The 18,860-nt window shown below is 36.9% G+C and overlaps 1 protein-coding gene across 2 annotated transcripts in view; it reads right to left on the bottom strand.

The window, feature by feature from the left end:
- Positions 1-18,860, bottom strand: part of TLL1 (tolloid like 1) — a 193,660-nt gene that overhangs the window by 84,420 nt on the left and 90,380 nt on the right. For both annotated transcript variants that reach the window (XM_025438977.3, XM_025438978.3), the window contains exons 6-7: positions 11,541-11,719; positions 3,928-4,033 (exon numbers count right to left, since the gene is read on the bottom strand). In XM_025438977.3, coding sequence (XP_025294762.1) covers positions 3,928-4,033; positions 11,541-11,719 — 285 coding nt within the window. The remainder of the gene's footprint in view (positions 1-3,927; positions 4,034-11,540; positions 11,720-18,860) is intronic.

Raw genomic sequence — 18,860 nt, 5'->3', positions numbered from 1 at the left:
TGATATTAAGAAAAACAATTCCATTTAAAATAACATTAAAAAGAATAAAGTACTTAGGAATAAACCTAACCAAAAAAGGTGAAAGATTTGTAACTAAAAAACTATAAAACACTGCAAAAGAAATTAAAGGAGACATAAATCAGTGGAAAGACATTCCATTGCTTATGGATTAGACAACCTAGTTTGTTAAGATGTCCAGACTACTCAAAATGTTCTACAGATCAACCACAATCTCTGCTAAATCCCAAAGGCATTTATTCTAGAAGTTTAAAAAGTCCTAAAATATATATGGAATCTCACAGAACCTCAAATAGCCAAAATGTTTTGCAAAAGAACAAAGTTGGAAGACTCACACATAGTGATTTCAAAACACGTCACTAAGCTAAGGTAATCAAAACGGGATGCTACTGGTATAAAGACAGACCTACAGACCTAGAAGATAGAATAGGAATCTCAGAAATAAACCCTAGTGAATATGGCAAATGATCTTCAACAAGTGTGCCAAAACTACTCAACAAGAAAAAAAACAAAAACAAAAACAAAAACAAAACAAAAAAACAGGGATGCCTGGGTGAGTCAGGAGTTGAGCATCTGCCTTTGGCTCAGGTTGTCATCCCTGGGTCCTGAGATCAAGTCCCACATCGGCTCCCAAAGGGAGCCTCCCTCTCCCTCTGCCTGTATCTCTGCCCCTCTCTCTCTGTGTCTCTCATGAATGAATAAATAAAATCTTAAAAAAAAAAAACAGGGAAAAAACAATATTTTCAAAAAAGATGTTGGAAAAACTGAAAATCTTTATGCAAAAAAATGAAGTTAGATAATTATTTAAGCTAGGTACAAAAATTAACTCAAAACAGTTTAAGACCTACACAGAAATCCCTGAACTATGAAACTCTTAGATGAAAAAAAACAGAGAAAAAGCTTCACAACATTGGATCTGGCAATGATTTCTTGGATATGAAGCCAAAACACAATTAACAAAAACGGAAATAGGTAAGTGAGACTACATCAAATCAAAAAGCTACTGTGCAGCGGAGATGAAAAAAGAAAATATTTACCAATTAAGTATCTAAAAAGGATCCAGAATATATACAGAAATCCTACCATTTAACAACAAAAAAAATTAAATAATATGACTTTAAATGGGCAAAAGAATTGAACAGATACTTCTCCAAAGATGACACAATGGCCAGAAAGCACATGAAAAGACGCTCAACATCATTAATCATCAGAGAATGCAAATCAAAGCTACAATAAAGCAGCATGTCACACTCATTAGGGTGGTTAATATTTAAAAAAAAAGAAAATAATACATGTGACAAGGATCTGGAATAACTGGAACCCTTGTGCACTGCTGTGAGGTTGTGAACTACCATATGATCCAGCAATCCCACTTTTGAGTATAGGCAAAATAACTGGAAACAGGGTCTGGAAAAGATATTTGCACACCTCAGCACTATACACAATAGCCAACAAATGGAACCAACTCAAGCATCCATCAACGGATGAACAAAATATGGTCTGCACCTACTATGGAATAGTATTTAGCCTTAAAAAGGAAGGAAATCCTGTCACATGCTGTAATATGGGTGAACCTTGAAGACCTTGTGCTAAATGAAATAAGCTCGTCACAAAAAGGCAAATATCTAAGGTGGCCAAGTTCATGTGAACACAAAATGGAACAGTCGTTACCAGGGGCCACCAGGAGGGGAAAAAGGGGCATCGTCATTTAATGGGCATGGGCATAGGGTTTCACTTTGCATGATGAAAACGTTATAGATATCTGCTTCACAACCATGTGAATGTACTTAACGTTACCACACGGTACACTTAGAAATAATTAAGATCGTAAATTTTAGGTTGTGTGTTTTTTAACCACACACACACACACACACACACATACACCCTCAAATATTTTGAAGGTAGGGCTTAAGAACTGAGCCAAATATTTTATCTCCTGGAATTCAGTTATTTAAATATACGTATGAATTAATAAACATTCTCTTTAAAGATCAAAACAATAAGATAATGTTGGTTGGATCAACGCTTCTAACAGGTAGATATAGTAACTTTCACTCTAAGAATATGAATTCACTAGGAAAACTGAACAGGATAATTTTGAAACAATAAGGCAAAATGATAGACCAAGGCTGGTTGGCATGCAGCACCATGGTGCGGGGGGATGGGGATGATGGACTGCAGGTCGCAAGAGCAGAATGACTGACAGAAAAGAAGGAAAAGAAGCAATTTAAACATGTAAGAGAAATACAGAGAATAAGAGGAAATATATATCTTACACTTTGGTATAAGTTCATCGTGTATTAAATAAGAAAGAGTGAACAATTTTTTCCACTTTCCACTACATCCTGTATTCCAAAGAATCAAAAGTCGGTTTAGTTCTAAATGATATAATTCAGTAGCATAGGAATAGGAGAGGCGCCTTGGCTGAACCTGGACCCAAATCCTATTTGGTACATGTTTCTACAAGAAAACTCAATTCCAAGCATTGAACTAGAAACAATTTAAAACTCTTTGAGATTAATTTCAAGCCAAATTTATGGAGGCATTTCTACCAAAACTTAAATTCAATTCCAGAAACTTTAAGTATTTGGTCGTTATTATATTTAAACAAATATGTATGTTTGTATAAATATCCAAATATTATATATAAATGTGTATATATAAATATTTATCAAAGTATTAAGAGTTCTTCGACACATTCTTCTTTACTTTTTATTAGGAAATTTTTAGGGGGTGCCTGCCTGGCTCGGTCAGTGGAGCGAGTAACTCTTCATCTCAGGGTTGTAGGTTCAAGCCCCACTATGGTTGTAGAGATTACTTAAAAAACCAAATCAAATCTTTCTTTTTAAGTTTTTGTTTTTAAAAAACAGAGGTATTAATTTGAATTTTTTATCTTCTTTCCAACCTTGCCTTTGGAAACAGATGTCTGATGAATTGTGAAACGGACGTAAGTGGGCAAAAAGAATGAGTTGGAATGGACATATGAGTGTAAGATGGGCTTAAAATGGGGAAAGGGGAGGATTTCAGCCCCAAACTCCTTACCTGAGAACTATTTGCTGGATGACATCATCTTTAGAATAAAGTAATTGAAACCCAAATTTATTACATTCTTTAGAAAAGCATTTAATTTTTAATGAAATAACTTTAAGGTTAGTAAGTGATGAAATTCTAACTATATGAAGTAAAATATCTTCATAAGATGTACTTTGGGAATTAAATGAGCATAACTAGTATTTGAGCAATAGAAAATACAGAGTAGAAAGCACAAGTCGCGTAGATAGCAGAATTCCAACTCAACAACCAAGTCCCCTCTTTGATTTGTGAATGCCTAATTTTCATTAAATAATGTCATGCTCATTTAATATGCTGATTGGTTTCATCAGTTTTGTTGGACTTTTTAAAGTGATTTAGGAATGTAAGATGGCTCAAGTAATTCACATCATTTTAATTTTTACTCTGAATTTATATATTTGATAGGAAATGTGAAAATATGTTTTTAAAATCTCAAATGCTAGCATTGGCTATAAATATCCATCAAGTATTTTTGTACATCACAGCCACAGTATTGGAAAGCAGTTCTAGGGACGCCTGGGTGGCTCTGGTTGAGCATCTGCCTCCAGTTCAGGGCAAAATCCTGGGATCGAGTCCCGCATTGGGCTCCCCTTGGGAAGCCTGCTTTTCCTTCTGCCTCTCTCTGTGTCTTTCATGAATAAATAAGTAAAATCTTAAAAAAAAAAAAGAAAGAAAGAAAGAAAGAAAGAAAGAAAGAAAGAAAGAAAGAAAGAAAGAAGGAAAGAAAGAAAGAAGGAAAGGAAGAAAAAGGAAAGAAAGCAGTTCTAGTTCTAATGTTAAACACAGCCTTGTAAGGAGAGGAATTAAAAGTCAAAAGGTATAACCTGAGACTCCAACCTTGAGAAGGTGTTCCTGGCATAATGCATGATACTGTCAAAATCGTATCTTTCTCCAAGCGAGTTCACTTCTCCAGGCTCCATCTTCAGAAAATTGTACTCTTGACCTAAGAATCAGTCACACACAGTTCAGAAGGCTTGTAACAGACGGAGGAAAGGAGAGAAGAGCCCCTCCGGGTGCGCATCTTGCTCTTTCCTACAGGCTGGTTGCAGCCGTCTATGAGCACCCAGGTACGTGCAATGCAGGCGTGCCACTGTTTTCACTGCCCACCACACGGGAAAAGGAAGCCCTGCAATCTCACTGCCTTCACAGGACTGCAGGAATGATCACAAAAAGTTGTATCTTTACCTCATGAGCCCCACCTTTCTCTTATGACATTTGCCAAGATCGACAAAAACCATCTTTCTATTTGCTTTAGAGTCTTTCTGTGAAACACTGCGAAAAACATAAAAGCGGTATTTGTAGGTAAAGACAACACTGCAGGCCGTAGCTATGGGACCTGGTCACTAAAAGCAAAATACCGGCAGCAGGTTTCATTCAGAACGGAAACGAGATTCTCTCGGACGGATCTATTCCAACCTCTACTTGGGGGGCTTTTTGATCAAGGAGAATGTGCTTCAAAACTTAATTATGTATTTTTGCTTTACTGTTCATGGCTGTCATTTTCACCCGTGGACATTGCCATCTTAACAGGTTTCTCAGTTGGCCACTGATAACTGTATTGCTGTCCTATTTCTTGAAATCCAAAAATAACAGACTTCTCATGCAGATCGATGGCGATGGTTCCAGAAACAGAATTCAGGCCTCAGTGACCCCATCTTCACAATTTCAGTAGCTGAAGATGGCTGCTTTTATGGCTCATCTATGTAACTTCGAAAGCTTTGAGAGATCCCAATGCAAAGGTGAGTTCTGAGAATTCCGAATTCAAGGTTGTAACACACAATGGAACCAGGACAACACTCATCTAACTAGGTTTTTATTCCAACTGCCATGTGACTACAAAAAATATTAGTATTGCGTGAATAAAAAATTTTCCAAAAGACAATAAAGAAATCGAGTGATACTAGAGCATCATATCTCTTCTACACGTGAGGAAATCCAGTATATTCACATGAGCATTACGGATTAGAGAAACATCCTGAAGGTACAGAACCCACGTCCCAGACTATAGTGTTTCAGTCTATCTTTCAGTGACGTCACATATTAATGCACTAAGCAGCCTGGAAGGTGTAGTGTGTGCTCCCCAAACCTCTGACATGTCTGTCTGTGTTTTAAGCCCATTTTCAAGATATTCCCTTCATTCTCGCCAACCTCTCCTAGAAGCAATCGTTACAACTCTCTTCTTCATAAGAAAGAATAAGCACATTTTAACAATTCCAATTCTACGAGGAGATTTTCATAAAGCTATGGAGCTGATCTTATAGACATTAATCTATAACCCACTGGAGATTTCAACTTCAAGCACAATGTGGATAGATATTCTCCAGTTAAAGCAAAATGCTTTATAAAAATTCCTGAGAGTGGGACATTAAACAACGTAATCATACATTTCGAGGCGTATAACTGAGCACTCAACATGGAGATGACTCAGTGTCCAGAGCTAAATAAAAGCAATATGGCCATACATGGTCCAAGTAAAGAAAACTGAATTTATTTCATGAAAAAAAAAAAAAAAGGGAAGAGAATCAGAGATATAGAGCACCAGGGGAACTTACCCTAAACAATTAAAAAAAAAAAAAAAAAAGATGAGCTTTCTTCTTGAAGAAGTATTCTAAAATGGATCAAAGTAATCCAATCTTCACACCAATTTGGTCCCTACTGTAGTTACTAATTTTGCACATAAATGCTAGGCTAAAGTCTGCACTTATTAGACATTGCCCTTGAATAACAGTTGATCTTAAGTTTCTGAGCCAGAGTAAGTCATAAATTTGTTGAAGATTAATCTTCAACATGACATGACCTCTTTCATCCTAGAATCGCCCTGCCACAAGTAGTTGCAAATACTTAGGAAATCTCACACAATAAATTCTTTCTTTTCTATGGGCCTGCATGTTGAGTCACCCAAAGTATGAAGAGCCATAATTTGCTAAGCATTGTGTGAAGTATTATATATTTATATACTACTTAAATGTTTCTGGCTTGCTTTAAGTACATACTTATGTTAAAATGGAGTCCTATTATTAAGAGTAAGGATCATTCTTGAAAGTTACTTCCTTTATAAGATGTTTGATCCGTGTAATAAAAGGAACCTAATAACTATGGTCAACGGCAAACTTCTCGTTTAATTACTAGCTGAAATCATTTTCGGAAATATTATTTCCTCTTTATGTCTCTCCTAATGATATAAAGTAAGATGAACTCTGATAGCTGGCTCAGGCATTTCGGTCTCCTATACTAGGAGTAAACGTTTTCTGTACTTCTTTTTGTAATCAACACTACAAATGGATTTTATCATTTTAAACGGATATATATATATATATATATAATTGACATACGATATCCTATTAATTTCATGTGTACAACACAGTGATTAGACACTCGTATACACCGATTTCTAGTTTTATACCATTGTGGTCAGAACAGGTGCTGATATGATTTCAGTCTTCTTGAATTTATTGAAACGTATTTTGCGACCTGACGTGTGACCTATTCTGGAGAACGTTCCACGTGCACTTGAGAAGAAGGTGCATCTACTGCTGTAAGGTGGAATGCTCCGTATATCCACGGCACCAGATGTGTCATTTAAAGCCAATGCTCGCTTACTGCTCTTGTGTCTGGAAAATCCATCCAATGATGTAAGTGGGGCATGAAACCCCCCCCCCCCCCACACACACACACACTATTGTGTTACTAGGAGGTTCTCCCTTTGGGTACGTTAATGTCTATGTATTTAGGTGCTCCTATGTTGGTTGCACATACGTTCATACGTGCTACTCTTCTTGCTGTGTTGATCCCTTTAACATTATGCGGTGCCCTTTCGGTATTTATGAGTCTGTGTCTTAAAGTCTATTTTGCCTGAGGATCACTAATCAGCTTTCTTTTCATTTGCATTTGCACGGAATATCTTGTTTCCATTCTTTCCCTTTCAGTTTGTGTGTGTTTAGTTCTTCAAGTGAGTCTCTTAGAGGCAGTATGTGGACGAGTACTCTTTTTCAACTGTTCAGCCCCTTTGTATTTTTTGATTAGAGTATTTGGTCCATTTACATGTAAAGTAATTATTGATAGGTACTGCCATTTTGTTGACTGTTTTCTGGCTGTTTTTGTAACTCTTCTTTGTTCCCTTTCCTCCTATCCTTGTGGTTTGACATCTTTCTTCAGTGTTACATTTAAATTACTTTGTCATTTTCTTTCAGGTATTTTATTATTATAAGTTTTTGCTTTGTGGTTGCCGTGAGGTTCATATATAACATTACTATGCATTTAAAAGTCTATTTGACGTCGGTAGCAACTTAAATTTGAATACATTCCAAAACTACATTTTTATTCCTCCCCTCCCAGGTTTTGTTTCTGATGTCACACTTTCAATCTTTTTATCTTATGAATCTTTTAACTGATTATTGTAGCTTTACCTACTCTATGTTTTTCTTTTGACCTTCATACTAGCTTTACAGATATTAATCCACTACCTTTACTATATACTTACCTTTTCCAGTGAAAACTTTCACTTTTGTGCTTTATTATCCTTAATTACCATCATGTCTTTTCTGTTTAAAGAAGTCCCTTGACAGTTTCTTGTAAGGCCAGTTTAATGGTGATGAATTCCTTTAGCTTTCGTTTGTCTGGAAAACTCTTTTATCTATCACTAACTTCTGAATGATAGCCTTGTTGGATAGAATATTCTTGGCTGGAAGGTTTTTTTGTTTGTTTGTTTGTTTGTTTGTTTTCTTTCAGTACTTTGACTAGGTCTTGCCATTCTCTTCTGGCCTGCAAAGTTTCTTCTGAAAAAAATCTGCTGACAGTTTTATGGTATATAACAAGCTTTTCTCTCTTGCTACTTTTAATATTATCTCTCTATATTTAACTATCAACGTTTTAATTATAATGTGTCTTGGTGTGAAGCTCTTTGGGTTCACCTTATTTGGAACTCTATGGACTTCCTAGACTTGGATGTCGGTTTCCATCCCCAGATTAGGGAAGATTTCATCCATGATTTCTTCAAATAAGTTTTCTGCTTCTTTCTCTTTTCTCCTTCTAGGACCCCTATATGCAGATATTATTCAGCTTAACATTGTCCCATAAGTCCCTTAAGGTATCTCACTTTTTCAAATTCTTTTTTCTTTTTGCAACTGTGTCTGGGTGAATTCCATTGCTTTGTCTTCCAGTTCATTGAGCTTCTCTACTTTATCCAGTCTGCTGTTGAACCCCTCTAATGTATTTTTCATTAGTTATTGTATTCTTCAGCTCTGTAACTTCTATTTGGTTCTTTCTTATATTTTCTTTTTGTTTAAGTTCTCACTGTATTCATCCATTCTTCCTCAGTGAGCATCTTTATGATGATTACTTTGAACTCTTTATCAGGTAGATTACTTATCTCTGTTTCATTAAGGTCATTTTCTGAGGTTTTGTCTTTCTTTCATTTGAAACATATGCCTCTGTCTCATTTGCCTGATTCTCAGAAGAGCTACCTCTCCCAGTCTTGAAGAACTGGCCTTGTGTAGAGGATGATGTGTGAGGCCCAGGAGCATAATCCCCGTGGCTACCAGAGCCAGGCACTCCAGAGGTATCCCCTGTTTGGGGTGCATGCACCTGCCAGCTGTGGTAGAGCCCTGGCTGTGGCCAGAAGGGGGTGAAGTGCTTGCCTGGTAATGGCATGGCTATGGCATAGGAGGGATGGGGCACTTGCCTAGCTGTAGTAAATCTGTGGCTTAGAAGGGCAGGCCTCTGACCTGCCTGGCTGCGACATGGTTCTGGTGTGACACAGGGCACTCCCCCAAGTGGCTATGGCAGAGATGGGGCACGGTGATGTGGGGTACACCTACCTGCACTAGCAGGTTAGAGGGAGATTGCCAAAATAACACCCACCAGTGTTGGCATTAACAAGGTAGAATGAGATTGCAAAAATGCACCTACCAGTGTTTCTGTCCCTGGAGAGTCCCAACATGTTCCTGCTTCTCTAGTGGTCACTTTAGGAATAGTAATTGGGTCTGCTTCACAAATGGACCAGGTGCTTTTTAAATTGCTGCTTTTGCCCTGGTTCCTGGAGTATCTGAGTCTACATGTGAGCCCCTTCAGGGCAGGTTCTCTGTTCCCTACGGTTCTTTTTCTCCTAGATATAAATCTTGATCATCTTATGTTTGGGGGAGGGGGGCTCATCTTTCCAGTGCAGGATCCAGAGGCTGAGGTGTCAGCCATTTGCTCCTCAGGACAACATGCTATACTTTTGAAATCTCACCTAATTATGGGTCATCATGCCTAGAATGGGATTTTTTTTTGGCAGCAGGTGTACCTCTACCTCTCTTACCCAACTCCACATAACCCTTTTATCCTCTGTTGTGGAGGCACACAGTTCATCCAGTCATCAGGATTTTTTTTTCCAAAGAAATTATTCCATGTGTAGTGGTAGTTTGTTGTGTGCATGAGAGGAGGTGAGTTCAGGATATTCATACACTGCAATCTTGAACCACCTTCTTCTCTTCTTCTACTTTATCATTCTTGAAATGATTCTTCCCTGGGACATCACCTTCACTGATTTTTCTTCTTCTACCTCTTAGGTCAATCCTTCTTAGTCTTTTGGGGGAATTTCTGCAAAATGTTGCTTAAATATTGTTCCCCATTTTCTAACCTTAGCTGTATTTTCTTCTCCCTTCAGTGTTTCCCCGGACAAATAGGTCATTAAATTTCTATTTCTAGATATAACCTAAACTGTAGACTCACCTTTGCTTTGTGGACTAAACATCTCCATTTGGATAATCCAAACACTTCTCAAAATTAAGGATATGCTAAATAAAATCATTATTTCTCTTTCTCACTCTAAAAAATATGTTGCTTTATCCCTATTTCTTCTGTCATTTGATGGTGCCACCATTCATCCTGTTGCCTAAAAATAAAACCTTGAAGATTTTCCCTCATATGTTAGTGTTCCTCTTAAAATACTTTTGAAAGATTATTCCCTCTTATTCTTGAACTGCACTTCCTTAACCAAGGACTTAGTCATCTTTCATAAACTACTTATTTCATCTTCTTATAGGTTTCCTTAAGTTCATCTTCCCTACCTCCACTTCCCCACTCTCATTAATGATCCCAAACCTGAAAGAACTATTTTTTCCTTTTTTAAAAAATCTGAACTTGTTCTGCTTTCAATCGTCAATTATTTTCCAGTAGCTAAAAGATAGAATCTAAGTTCCCTAGCTATGTATAGAAGATCCCCTGTGATCCAACCTCCTTTGGTAATTACCAGCTAATCTCCCACTTGCAACTTACCAGGCAGCCAAAATGAGCAATTAAAAATGATTCAAATTTCTGTAATTATAGCAAACATCATGATGTTTTCTTTCAGCTTAGAAATCTATCACTCTTCTTTTCACTTTGAACACTTCTACTTTACTTCTAAATTCCAGTTCTTTTGTGACATCTCCCTTGACTTGCCAAGGCATTTTGTCACACGTTACTTGGACTTTGTGGTACTTTCATCATATGGCCATAACCACTTCTCTCACCCACTTGCAATCATTTATATATGTGCACATACCTCACATTAAGCTTTGTATTTGTCATGACAGCACTTTCAACACCTAATAAATGCCTCGATAAATAATTAGCACCAAATATGTGATTAGCAAATAAATAGATCCATACTGTTAATTACAAGGAATTCTGAGGAATTCAATGTTTGTAACTTAAAACTTGCCATGAATAAGGAAATAAGGACACATTTTTACTTTCTGAATGCTTTAAATAAGTATGACTTTATAAGACAATTCCAAAAAAACAGAATCTTTCTTTTGGTAACTGAAATGTAATGATCTTTATTAATTTATGAAAGTTAAGTAAAAAGCTTTAAAATAAGGCTATTATAACATAACAATTACCAGAGAAAAATTAAGTTTTATTATATATGATATTTCAATTACTGAAAAATTCTTAAGAATATATCTTTAGGGTAGTTTAAGGAGAATTCTCAAAGAAACTATTTAGACTACCCTGGAAATGACTCATTTCCCTGAAATTTTCTCCAGAAATTGCTCCTGGTATATTATAGATTTCTACGGTAGCAGCACGTTTCATGCCAAACCCTCTGGATCCTTTCTAAATCCCTAACACATAGATTATAGAGCAAAGTATTCAAAATGCTTTAAAAAATTAAATAATATTAATTTATGGTTCCATAGCCTATACCCATTCTTGGAAAGCACAAAAGTTTATAAATAAGACAGCCAAATCTTAAGGAAAAAAAGCAAGCCAAAATGCACATAAAATTATACAGTCTGAAGGGAAAAAATTAAAAACATAACACCATCATGGGTACTTTTTTCATCCAGCAAAACTCTGATTCTATCATATCAAAAAAAAAAATCAGTCCACACTTTTTAAGAAAAAGTTAAATCATAAATAGTATAAACACAACTAAAAGATATTCTATCAACCTTAAACTCAACGTATTTGCAGCCTCTCACCTGGCTGGATGTTTTCTCTTATGATAGTGACATGGTTATCACGATCTGGCCGCGTGTGTTCATGCCAAAAGCCTATCACATGGCCCAATTCATGAACAACAATTCCAAATTTATCACAGTTCTTGCCAATAGAGATGGCCTGAGGTCCATTTCCCCGCCGACCTACATAGGAGCAGCATCTGCAATAAAGGAGAAAACAACAGAGATGTGGCGGCAATGATGGATGAATTACAGTACAGTGACACGTCAAGAATTATGATCGACTACAACGTGCAGCACATTCAGAAGCCGAGCAGCCTTTTGGCAATAAGCATGGCTGATTTCTAGTCCTGGCAAAAACAAAGACAGCAAAAGTCTCCACATAATCACTAAATGCGCTTTTTCACTAAATCATACATTAGAAGATAGGCCTTAAATAGTTTTTTGGAGTGTTAGGAAGATAGCAGAAAATAAGACATCTATGATGGTGATTAACGTGCTTAAAATATACAGTTAAACTCAAGATTTACCAAACCCACAATTATTTTTAATACAGTTTTTTATTCTCAGAACCCATCTATATTATTTAGGTAACTACTTTGTCACTATGGTTATCTGGCAACAATCCATTATTTCAGTTTGGAATATAAAAACAAAATTTATTTTCTCTCTTTAAGAAAAACAGAATTAGGAGTCCAGTATCTCAGTCAGTTAAGCATCTGACTCTTGATTTTGGCTCAGATCATGATCTCAGGGTTGTAAAACAGGGCCCCACTTCAGGCTCCACACTTAGAGCAGTCTGCTTGAGTTTCTCTCTCACTCCCTCTCCATCTCTATATTACCCCCACTCTCTCTTTCTCTAAAAAAGAAGAAAGAAAGAAGAAAGAAAGAAAGAAAGAAAGAAAGAAAGAAAGAAAGAAAGAAAGAGAAAGAAAAGAAAGAAAAGGAAAAGAAAAGAAAAGAAGAAAATAAAATAAAAAAGAAAATAAAAAAAAAGAAAGTTGGTTAATCAAAAGAAGAGTTATTTTTCCTACTCACAGGAGAATTCATTTTGAAGAAGGAAACTTTTAAAAGAAGAAATCAATAGAAAAAAATTAGTTTCAAAAGGTAAATTTTCCAAGGTTAATAGTTAACTGGTGGAGAAAATCAACAACTGGTAGAGTTATGAGATTTGCAAATATAAATAAAATTATATCTAAAACTTTAATAATTAGGGTTGACATTGAAATAAGTTATCTATAGGATTACCCCTTGAGACAGCAATAGAGGGCAATAAATAATTGGTAGCTGGTAATTATGAGGCACAAGACACCAAACACCTTGTTTAATTTATTACATTAAAAGAGAAAATTGCCAAAAATTAATTGCCCAAATGCTAAAAGGAATTTCACACATTTTCAGTTTCCAGAGTAAGTATATTTATAGTCCTTCTGGTTGTTCACAAATACAAATATTTGTCATTCCAATTATTTCTGTAGGCTTTAAATGCCTTAAGCATCTTAACCTACACCATACACTTATTATTTATAAATCTATTATAATAGTCAATGAAGTTTAATAAATCAATAATAGAAAAGAAGAAGTAACTGGTAAGGGAAAAAAATCAGGAAACTTGGTTTTGCCCCCATTTTTAATAGTATTTTTCAATCTATAAATAGATATTTACTACATACCCAAATAGTAAAATATTGGATGTAGAAAAAGGCAAAATTTACACACTTTCGAGATTTAAACTGAATCATGTGCTCTCATAGAACAATAGTAGTTAAACTGAAATATCTGATGATTATATAGCAACTAAATCACACACACTGAGTCATTCTTGCTGGTTACATTCAAAGAAGAAAATACTTTGCAAATCAAAATCTGGGAGATAGCCAAGCAATGTGGTCAGCTTATTTAATTTAAAACACCTTTTTAAAGCATAATTTCACCCATAGCAATGCCCAATGAATAAGACTGGATTCCCTTACAGAAAACAAAAATATTTTTTCCACTGACTTTTACAATTGTCCTGTGAAAGAAGAGAAATGTGGTGGTTTGATTCCTATGGTTCTCGGGAGAGAATAATTCTGGATGCTCAGATAATAAATAACTAAAAATAGGCACAGACAATTGGTATGGAATGACAGGGTAATATGTGAAGCTTATAAAAATGTGGTTTAAGCATGTCTAAGTATTATCTTAGTTTCAAATATCACTCAGGTTGATGCCAGTTTCTTTTATAGAGCTTCTGATTTTTTTATTACTCATTTGTGTGCCGCTTTTAATGCTTGACCACAGGAAGATCTATCTGTCCCCTCAAGAAAAACCTTCACCATCTGTAGGAAGCCACACTTCTCCCTAAGCATGGAGAGTACTCAGGTGATCTAAAACCTGCCATTCCTTACCTTTGCCTCAGACTGGGGGAACCAAAGCACCTTTGGAATTTGCCTGTTAGATCATCTACCATAGATGTCCTCCCCGCAGCATCCTTCTCTCAACATTGAGGTAATTTAAAAACGTAAAGTCATATTATGACTCTGCTGTACCCAATCGTCTCCGATGGTTCTACGCGAAATTGTGACAATGTTCAAAAATATTCATCACCCCTCCATGGAAGATAATCATACTTCCTTACTCCACTGATGCAGAGTTTGGTCACGTGACTTGCTCTGGCTAATGCCATGTGAGCCCAGACTGCTTATGAAATTTCTGGAGAGAATCTTTAATAGTCCATATGCAACATTGTCTGTGTTGCACCTGCCACAAGTGCATTGTTCTAAAGAGAGGTTCCGCCATCAAAGTGAAAACTAACATGGTAGCTCTGGAGAGACACAGCCAACCAGTGGTGCACATGCATGTACACAGGATCATGCAGTACAATGACATAAATACTGTCAGCTGGCTAATACAGCTCTCCCTTTAATCAGCGGAAAATCTGGATCTTCACACACAAGGGTCTTACCACCTCTTACTACTGTCCCTGCAACTCACTCCTCCTGAGCCATGCGGTGTCCTGCTCTGCCTTGAGCATACAGACATGCTCTCGCCTGACAGCCTTTTTACTGGCTATTTCTTTTGTCCGGACTTCTGTTTTCCACGTAGCTAGCTATATGGCTCACTTCATCTTCTTTTTCAAGTTTTTGTGCAAATGCCTTTCTATCGCATTTACATTTCTGTCCTTTTTGTCCTAGAACTTATAATCCATTAATACATTTTATATTTCATTGATTTCCATTTTTTTCCCTGACTCCCCATCTTAGAATCTAAGCCGTCTGTGGACAACTTAGAGGTTTTGTACACCGATGTCTCTAGCCCCTACAACAGAGTCAGGCACATAGTATTAGCTCAGCAGAAACAGAGAACAGACCGGTAGTTGCAAGCACTTGGGGTAAGAGGTGGGAGTGTGGGTCACAGGGGAGAAGGGGGTGAAAAGGTACAATCTTCACCCATAGCAATGGGTTATAAGATAAATAAGTCCTGGGGATGTAATATACAGCATGGTGGCCAAAGTCAATAATGCTCTATCATGCACTTGAACGTTGCTAAAAGAGCAGATCTGAAAGTTCTCATCACGAGAAAATAAAAATGTTGCCACCATGGGAGGTGATGCCTGTTAACTAGATCTATTGTGGGAATCATTTCACAACGTATGCCTATTCCTACTCGTCAGGGCATGCACCTTAAACAGATACAGTGTTCTACGTCATTTATGTTGCAATAAAACTGGAAAAATCACTTTAAAAATACTTTTAAAATAATTTTAAAAATAAATTAATAAGTATCTGTTGAAATAATAGATCTCATCAGTGCAGGAGAGAGCCAAGACTGGGTTACCAGAAAGCATCCAAAGCAGAGGCGAAGGTGCTTTGGCCAGGGGTCAAACATGCTCTTCCTGAGATACCTCCCTCAACCTGGCTCTCTGTGTCTTCTATGAATTACCTAATAATCCAACAAGTGTGATTCTATCAATTATCTAATAATTTCTATAAATTATCTAATAGTCCTACAAGTCGTTTTCTTTTTTTTTTCTGCTTAAATTAACTGGTCTCTGTTGTTTACAAGCAAGAATCTTGGCTAACACACCTCCTCTGCATAGCTATCAACTTTTTGCAGAGAAAAATACCTCACATTCAATTTTGTATTCCCCCCAATTAGTATAGTACAGGTGGCATAAAACAAAAATTCAATAGGTAAAGATGAATAAGTGCCTGCTGCCATAATCTGAATAACCAACTGACCAAAGTTAAATACAATTTAAAACACAAAATCTAAGAATAGTTAAATAAGTTAACCCTAAGTTTATTTGGTTGGTTAGTTGTTTTTAAGGAATCATTAAAAATTAGCAGATAGGAAAAAAAGTAAAATTTTTCAAAAAACTAATAGATAATAGAGGATATTCATGGATTAAAGGCCTAAATGTGAGACCTGAAACCAAAGAAATCCTAGAGGAGAACAAAAGCTGTAAAGTCTATGGACATTGGCTATAGCAACTTTTTTCTAAACCAGTATCCTGAGGCAAAGGAAACAAAAGCAAAAATTAACTGTTGGGACTACAACAAAATAAAAAGTTTCTGTACAGTGAAAGAAATGGTCAACAAGGGACACCTGGGGGGCTCAGTGGTTGAGCGTCTGCCTTCAGCTCAGGTCATGACCCCGGGGCCCCAGGATCGAGTCCCACGTCGGGCTCCCTGCACGGAGCCTGCGTCTCCCTCTGCCTGTGTCTCTGCCTCTCTCTCTGGGTCTCTCATGAATAAATAAATAAAATCTAAAAAAAAAAATGGTCAACAAAACTAAAAGGCAGCCTACTGAACGGGAGGAGATATTTGCAAAGGACATATCCAATAAAGGGCTACTATCCAAAATATATAAGAACTTCTAAAATTCAACACCAGAAAAAACAAATAATTCAATTTAAAAATGAGCGGAAGACATAAACAGACATTCCTCCAAAGAAGACATTCAGGTAGCCAACAGACACATGAAAATATTTCATCACCATTTACCTTCAGTAAATTGCAAATCAAAACTATAATGAGACGTCACCTCACACCTGTCAGACTAGCTAACATCAACAACACAAGGAACAAGAGACGTTGAAGGGGATGTGGAGAAAAATAACCCTCATGCACTGTTGGTGGGAATGCAAATAGGTTCAGCCACTCTGGAAAACACAGTTTCCTCAAGAAGTTAAAAATAGGGACACCCGGGTGGCTCAGTGGTTGAGCGTCCGCCTTCGGCTCAGGGCGTGATCCTGGGGTCCCGGGATCGAGTCCCACTTTGGGCTCCCCATGGGGATCCTGCTTCTCCCTCTGCCTGTGTCTCTGCCTCTTTCTCTGTGTCTCTCATGAATAAATAAAGAAAATCTTAAAAAAAAAAAATAGAATGACCCTACAACATAGCCACTGCAATCTTATTTACCCAAGGAATACAATATCACTAATTCAAAGGGATACCTGTACCCCTATGGTTACAGCAGCACTATTTACAACACAATAACCAAGATATGGAAGCAAGTGGCCATCGACTAATGAACAGATAGAAAAGATGTGGTATATATACACGATGCAAGACTATTCAGCCATAAAAAGGAATGAAATCTTGATATTTGCAATGACATGGATGGAGCTAGTATTATGCTAAATGAAGTAAGTCAATCAGAGAAAGACAAATACGATATGGTCCCACTCATACGTGGAATTTAAAAACAAAACAAATGAGCAAGAAGATAGAGAGAGAGAGAAACGAAGAAATAGACTCAACTATGGTGAAAAAAACAGATGGTTACCAGAGGGGAAGAAGGTAAGGATTGTGCTAAAAATTGGTGATGGGTTAAGGAGGTCACTTAGGTGAGGTGTGGAATTGTTTAATCACTATATTGCACCCCTGAAACTAATGTAACACGGTAAGAAAATAAAGCTACACTTTAAAAATAGAAGATATTCAGGAATATAGAGTTACACATCAAAGGTAATAAATTCAGCTATTAAATTTCTGACTTACAAAGAAATGAATCAAACAAGTTGTTATAAAGTGATCTCACATTTCGCTGAGAGTAATTGATCATCTTGTGAAATAAATGCCACTGATGACAATAAGCATTCATCGAAAAAATATTCATAGTTCAAACGTTTTGCCCACATAGGGTAAGTTAAAGCAGATGGAGGAGGACAGATCAAAGATATCATATAACAAGAAGTTCTGACCTTTACCTTTTGCTTTTTAAAATGTTATCATTTCCCCATTTACCAAAGACTTGATATAGAATTAGGTACCAAACAAATATATATTGAATAAAGGCTGATTGTAGCAGAATAAGGTGGGATATACAATGTTCTAAATGGTAAAAGTGGTTCCATATTTAATAACTCTCCTATTAATAAGGAGGACATTATTTTAGCTTTTATTTTTAAAAAACCATAATAGCTAGAAGTTGCCTAACTTAGTGGGTAAGCTAAAATCAAAATGATAAAAGTGAGGGGTGCCTGGGTGGCTCCGGGAGTTAAGCGTCTGACTCTTGATTTCGGCTCAGGTCATGACCTCAGGGTCATGAGCTCGGGCCCCACAGCAGGCTCCACAGTGTGGAGTCAGCTGAGATGCTCTCTCCCTCGGCCCCTCTCCCCGCTCGCACTCTCTCAATCTGTACGGGAGGAAGGAAGGAAGGAAGGAAGGAAGGAAGGAAGGAAGGAAGGAAGGAAATCTTTTTAAAAAGTTATACGAAATGGCAAGACGTGTTTGCTTGCCATCTTAAAACCTGAAATAGGACTGGTAAATGCTGCCACCAGTGATCAATACCTTACAGGCTCTCCATATTCAACGGAGATTTACACTAGACATTATTAAATACAATAGCCTCTGTGCAACAGCTCTTATGACATAAAGGACACAATCCCAAGGTCCAACAGGAGGATTATGTGTCTAACTTGACATTGATCTCATTGCAGTGCCCTCAGTGTTCTGTGCAACACTAACAGCCAAACTCTTTAATAATTTTAATTCATTTTTAGGAGATATAAATGCACTATCATAGAAAAAAATCCCCATAAATAAAATAAATAAAATAACTGTTTTAAAAAACTGTTAAAAAAAAAACTGATAAAATAACTGTTTCATGAAATTATGGCCAATCACAGCAATTCCAAATGAAGTTTAGAAGTCATAAAATGGTTAGAGTGAGTAGCAAGCCAACCATCAATTCCTATTTTTTTAAGACTTTATTTATTTATTTACGATAGACAGAGAGAGAGAGAGAGAGAGAGAGAGAGGCAGAGACACAGGCAGAGGGAGAAGCAGGCTCCATGCACCGGGAGCCCGACGTGGGATTCGATCCCGGGTCTCCAGGATCGCACCCTGGGCCAA

The sequence above is a fragment of the Canis lupus genome, chromosome 15 (assembly GCF_003254725.2).
Source record: "Canis lupus dingo isolate Sandy chromosome 15, ASM325472v2, whole genome shotgun sequence".
NCBI classification, from domain to species: domain Eukaryota; kingdom Metazoa; phylum Chordata; class Mammalia; order Carnivora; family Canidae; genus Canis; species Canis lupus.
Note: the sequence above shows the minus strand (reverse complement) of the source record. Positions and strands in the feature narration are given on the sequence as shown.